The sequence below is a fragment of the Zingiber officinale genome, chromosome 4A (assembly GCF_018446385.1).
Source record: "Zingiber officinale cultivar Zhangliang chromosome 4A, Zo_v1.1, whole genome shotgun sequence".
Taxonomy (NCBI): Eukaryota; Viridiplantae; Streptophyta; class Magnoliopsida; order Zingiberales; family Zingiberaceae; genus Zingiber; species Zingiber officinale.
Window position 1 is genome coordinate 2,933,996 of NC_055992.1, and position 6,639 is coordinate 2,940,634.

The 6,639-nt window shown below is 45.7% G+C and overlaps 1 protein-coding gene across 1 annotated transcript; it reads left to right on the forward strand.

Moving 5' to 3' along the window:
- On the forward strand, positions 1-1,821 carry LOC121969263 (premnaspirodiene oxygenase-like). The gene is made up of 2 exons (XM_042519256.1): positions 1-951; positions 1,020-1,821. The coding sequence occupies exons 1-2, from the start codon at positions 61-63 to the stop codon at positions 1,638-1,640; spliced, it is 1,512 nt and encodes a 503-aa protein (XP_042375190.1). The 5' UTR covers positions 1-60; the 3' UTR covers positions 1,641-1,821.
- The last annotated feature ends 4,818 nt before the right edge of the window (positions 1,822-6,639 follow it).

Genomic DNA, 6,639 nt, shown 5'->3' on the forward strand with positions numbered 1-6,639 from the left:
AAAACACACAATTGTGAAATACGGAGAGAAGATAGACAAAACAGTCGAGAGACCTTGGAGATGGAGCTCCAACTTCTTCCCCCATCACTGTTATTAGCCTTCTTGTTCCTTCTCGCACTCAAATTCCTGCTCAAGAGTCGGCGGTCGGACTCCAAACTCAGACAAGTACTCTCACCGGAGCCGCCTCTGCCTCCCGGCCCCTGGCGGCTGCCCCTCGTCGGCCACCTCCACCACCTGGTCGGCAAGCCCGCCCACCGCTTGCTGCGCGACCTCGCCGCCGTCCACGGCCCCGTCATGCTCCTCAAGGTCGGCCAGGTCGACGTCGTCGTCGTCTCCTCCACCGCAGCAGCAGAGGCCGTCGTAAAAACCCACGACGTGAACTGCGCCAACCGCCCGGAGGTCGCCGTCGCCCGCATCGTCGCCTACGGCTGCACCGACATCGCTTTCTCCTCCTACGGCCCCTACTGGCGCCAGATGAAGAAGGTTTGCATCGTCGAGATGCTCAGCGCGCGCCGTGTCAAGTCCTTCGCCGCCGTAAGGGAGCGCAACATACTCGACTTGACGAGGAACATGTCCACCGGATCTCCAGTCAACGTCAGCGAAAAATTCATGACCTTGAGCAGCAACATCATCACCGAATCCTCCGTCGGCAAGATATACGATGGCTTTCTCCCGGTGGTGAGGGAGTTGATGGAAACGCTCACCGGATTCAGCATCGTCGACTCCTTCCCGTCCTGGAAATTCTTAGACGTCATCACCGGAACAACCTCGCGGTTCTGGCAAATCCGACGACGGCTCGACAAAATCATGAATGAGATCATCAAGCACCACCAGACGGAGAAGAAGAGCAATCAATCAGAGGAGGACTTGATCGACGTGCTTCTGAGGATTAAAGAACAGGGCAACCTGGAAATCCCCATCACACTCGACAACGTCAAAGCCTGTATAGTGGTCTGAATCGACAATCAAATCTCATCCCCGTGCTGTATCTGAACTGCATACTAATCTGTAGATTACAGGATATGTTCGTGGGAGGCACGGATACCACGGCGACGACTCTGGAATGGGCGATGTCGGAGTTGATGAGGAATCCCGAGGTGATGAACAAAGCACAGATCGAGGTGAGGGAGGCACTGAAAGGCAAGGCAGGAGTCGAAGACGGCGACGTGGAGAAGCTGAGCTACTTGAAGATGGTAATCAAGGAGACGCTGAGGCTGCACGTGCCGATCCCGCTGCTGCTGCCGAGGATGGCAAAGCAGAGCTGCGAGGTGATGGGATTCAAGATTCCGGAAGAAAGCAGAGTGCTGATCAACGCGTGGGCCATGGGGAGGGACCCGGAGTACTGGGAGGACGCGGAGAGCTTCTGGCCGGAGAGGTTCGCCGGAATTGAGACGGACTACAAGGGGACGTACCTTGAGTACGTGCCGTTCGGCAGCGGGAGGAGGTTATGCCCGGGGTACCAGTTCGCCATGGCCACCATGGAACTGGCGTTGGCGCAGATGCTCCTCTGCTTCGACTGGGAGCTGCCTGGCGGGATGAGGCCGGAGGAGCTGAACATGGAGGAGATGTCTGGGTCGACGGCGTCCAGGAAATCGGCCCTGTGGCTGATTGCTACCCCTCGATTTCCTCCGCCCGCTTGAGACCGTATCTTATCTTCTAAGCATGTTATTTGTACTTTCCTCTAATTTGTATTAGTGCTAATTACTGGTGTTTACTAAACCCCAACTGGTGGTTAAGCTTAAGACAGTATTACAGAATCTAAACTCCAAGTTGTTCTGTAACAATAATATATATCATAGTCCATTGGGACGCTCAGATCAACTCCAGGAAGGATTCTATATCATAAATCAAGTTTGTTCTAAATCCTTTTGCAGATATTTTTATATGCTCGCACCTCCATATTGTTGGAAAAACTTGATTGGAAATATGACGTGTGGTTTCAGTCCCACAAAGAAAATAAAGCTTTCTAGTTGATTCAGAACAAAGGGGATAAAAATTCAGGACCCGGATAACATCAACCTGAGGAGTTTTTTGTGAACCCCATTATTTATAACATCAGTCAGACAACTTGTTGACCAGCATACAAGACAAGAAAAGTTGTCAGCTTACCTGCATGCCACGTGGCAAGCTTGCCTGCTCGCCACGTGGCAAGATTGCAAGCAAGCCACAGCTTGCATGCAAGCCACAACGTGGCTTGGTCGTTGTGCTTGCAACGAGTTTGCAAGCAGCAAAACAAAGGCAATAGAGGTCTATATAAGACCTTGAGCGGATTGAAGCAAAAGGTAGAGAGAAAAAGACAGAAAAAGGAGAGAAAAAACTCCAGTGATGTGAGCTTTGTCCTCCTTGAATCCCCATATTTTCATCATTTCTGTTGTGCATTTCTTTTGCTCAACAGACATAGTGATAGTTTTCGGATCTAGTTCAGATCGTCACGACAACCAGTGCTCGGTTGTGCTCGTGATTTTACCGTTTTATCCTGGGAAACAGGCGTCCACCTAATCCTCTGAGCACCGCGGAGGGGCCGAATATGTTTTAAGGAGACAGCGCTCTGCTGGACTCGGCATCCACTCTGAGTTCGTGTTGCAGCTCTCGACATCCTGTCAGCAACTCTCAGCAGCAACGTGGCGCCGCTCGACAACTCACGGTGTCCACGACTCATCTACTCGGCGCGTGGCTCGACTCGCTAGAGTCGACAGTTTGAGATTATCAGCACAAACCTACTTGATTGTAAGTTCTTGTGACTCTGGTACGCACTCAGAAGTGTGGAAAAAAGCTTCTGAGACGATCACACAGATTGTAACGGGTTTACTCCCAACAAAACTTAAAACAGATTCGTTCTGTTACCATGGCGGCAGAAAATGTTGAGATGCAACAGGCTCAACATGTGTTGGCCTCCTCCGCCCCGATTGAGAATGTGTCACTCAATCATGGGGAAAAGCTAGAAAAATTCACAGGAGTGAATTTCAAGCGGTGGCAGCAGAAGATGTTCTTCTACTTAACCACGCTAGGTCTGGCACGTATCTTGACCGAGGAAACTCCCAAGGTTGTTAAGGGTGTAGATGAGGTGAACACTCTCCTTCTGATCGACAAATGGAATGATTCTGAGTTCCTCTATCGAAACTACATCCTTAACAATCTTGACGACTCACTCTATCTTGTGTATTGTGAGATGAAAACGGCAAAGGAACTGTGGGAATCTCTGGACAAGAAATATAAATCGGAGGATGCTGGGGCCAAAAAGTTTATTGTTGGTCGTTTCCTGGACTATAAGATGAGTGACTCGAAGTTTGTAATCAGTCAAGTCCAGGAGCTTCAAGTACTCTTACAAGAAATTCACTCAGAAGATATGACTCTGAGCGAAACCTTCCAAGTGACAGCTATCATCAAAAAGCTACCAACTGGCTGGAAGGACTTTAAGAATTATCTGAAGCACAAGCGGAAGGAAATGAACCTGGAGGAACTTGTTGTTCACCTTCGTATAGAAGAAGACAACAAGAATTCGGAGAGAAAACTGTTCTCTCAGGCTACTGTAAAAGCCAATGTTATTGAGCACGGACAAAGCTCAAAACGGAAGCATCCAAAATCTTCCACGGCGCAACTCAAAGGACAAAACATGAAAAAGAAGTTCTTAGGGAAATGCTACAATTGTGATCGTATGGGTCACAAGGCTTCAGACTGTAAAAGGCCAAAAAAGAAAAAGCCTGAGACCAACCTGGTAGGAGAACAGGATATGGATCTCTGCGCCGTGATCTCTGAGGTGAACCTAATAGGTTCCAATCCTCGGCAATGGTGGATCGATACTGGAGCCACCAGACATGTGTGCTGCAGCAAGGAGCTACTCCACAACTTCGAAGAAGTCACTGGAGATAAACTGTTCATGGGGAACTCAGCAACCTCGGACATAATAGGCCAAGGAAAGGTGGTGCTGAAAATGACCTCGGGCAAGGATCTCACTCTGAACAATGTGTTGTATGTTCCAGAGATTCGAAAGAATCTAGTATCCGGATCACTGTTAAGCAATCATGACTTTCGCATTGTCTTTGAGTCAGACAGAGTTGTACTGTCCAAGAACGGAGTGTTTATAGGAAGGGGTTATGTATCTGATGGGCTGTTTAAGCTCAATGTAATGGCCATTAGGCCCAAGATAAATAAAAATGAAAGCTCTTCCACTTATATGCTTGAGTCTTCGTGTTTGTGGCATGGTAGACTAGGACATGTTAACTATGATGTATTGCGTAGATTAATAAACATGCAAAGCATACCTACATTCCACCTTGACCCAAAACACAAGTGTGAGATTTGTGTTGAAGCGAAAATGACAAGTCATCCTTTCAACATATTGAAAGAAGTAATGAACCACTTGACCTAATCCACACTGATGTGTGCGGCCTAAAAGGTATGCCAACACGTGGTGGTAATAAATATTTCATCACTTTTGTAGATGATAATACAAAATACTGTTATGTGTATCTTCTCAAAAGTAAGGATGAAGTTATAGAGAAATTCGCTCTCTATAAAAATGAAGTTGAAAACCAGCGTAATAGAAAGATTAAGGTGGTTCGAAGTGACCGAGGCGGTAAATATGTATCACCAGTCGCTGAGTTGTGTGTTGAACATGAGATCAGACACGAAACAGCAGCTCCTTATACTCCTCAGCAAATGGAGTTGCTGAGCGAAAAAATCGAACTCTAAAGGAGATGATGAATGCTCTTCTATTAAGCTCTGGACTGCTAGAGTTCATGTGGGGGGAAGCTGTGTTAACAGCTAATTACCTTTTAAATAAGGTGCCCCGGAAGAAAATAGATAAGAGTCCTTATGAGTTATGGAATGGAAGACAACCGTCCTACAAATATTTACGAATGTGGGGGTGTCTTGCCAAAGTGTTGGTGTCCGATCCGAAAAGGATTAAGATAAGACCAAAGAATGTTGATTGCATCTTCATTGGCTATGCACAAAACATCACTGCATATAGATTTTGTGTGTATGAGTCACACATACCGGAGATACACAAGAACTCGATAATCGAATCGAGAAATGCCTCGTTCTTCGAGCATATGTTTCCATATAAGACCCGGGAGGATGCTAGCTCCTCAAAACGGGCAACCGAAACACCAGGCGAAGAAGAAGATGACGATGACGAGGAAACCGTGGAGGTTGAGCCTAGACGGATTAAAAGAGTTCGGGTAGAAAAATCCTATGGATCGGATTTTATCACATTTATGTTGGAAAGTGAGCCCCGAAGTTACTCAGAAGCTGTAAGCTCTTTTGATGGCCCTCACTGGAAAGAGGCAATTGCATCTGAGATAGAATCTATCTTACAAAATCACACTTGGGAACTTGTGGATCTTCCTCCGGGAAGTAAACCACTAGGGTGTGAGTGGATCTTCAAGAAGAAAATGAAATCAGATGGTACAATCGATAAATACAAGGCCAGATTGGTAATCAAAGGATACCGACAAAGAGAAGGCCTTGATTACTTCGATACATACTCTCTGGTATCTAGAATAACTTCCATTAGAGTATTGTTGGCTATCGCTGCTCTATGGAATCTCGAAATACATCAAATGGATGTAAAGACAGCCTTTCTAAACGGGGATTTAGAAGAGGAAATCTATATGACCAACCTGAGGGGTTTTCTGTGTCAGGACAGAAAAACAAGGTCTGTAGATTGGTAAAGTCATTATATGGTTTGAAACAAGCACCAAAACAGTGGCATCAGACATTTAATAATGCCATGAAGGAATGTGGCTTCAAGATCAATGAATGTGATAAATGTGTCTACATGAGAACCACAGAGAGTGACTATGTCATCTTGTGCCTCTATGTAGATAACATACTTATCATTGGAAGTAATGATAAGATAATCGAATCCACTAAAGATATGTTGAACTCAAGATTTGACATGAAAGACATGAGCCTAGCTGATGTGATTCTAGGAATCAAAATTCTTAGAACGACAGAAGGACTTGTTCTTAATCAGTCCCATTACGTGGACAAGATTTTTGAGAAATTCACCAAGGGTGATACTGCGTTGGCACGAACGCCGATAGATACGAGTCAACATCTATCGAAAAATCGAGGTGAAAGTATCTCGCAAATAGAATACTCTCGAGTGATTGGAAGTCTAATGTACTTGATGAGTTGTACACGACCAGACTTAGCCTACACAGTTAGCAGACTGAACAGATACACGAGTAATCCCGGTATTGAGCACTGAAAAGGGATAACAAGAGTACTTAAGGTACACTCGTGAATATGGACTGCACTATACAAGATATCCTGCTGTGATCGAAGGATACAGCGATGCAAGTTGGATATCTGATATACAAGATTATAAGTCTACGAATGGATATGTCTTCACTCTAGCTGGTGCAGCCATTTCCTGAAAATCTTCTAAGCAAACCGTAATAACCAGATCCACAATGGAATCTGAGTTTGTAGCTCTTGACAAATGTGGTGAAGAGGCTGAATGACTATGACAATTCTTAGAAGATATTCCACATTGGCTAAAACCTATGCCGGCGATTTGCATACATTGCGATAGTCGATCAGCAATCGGTCGGGCACAAAGTCATTTGTATAATGGTAAGTCTAGACATATACGTCGTAGACATAATACCATTAGACAACTACTCTCAA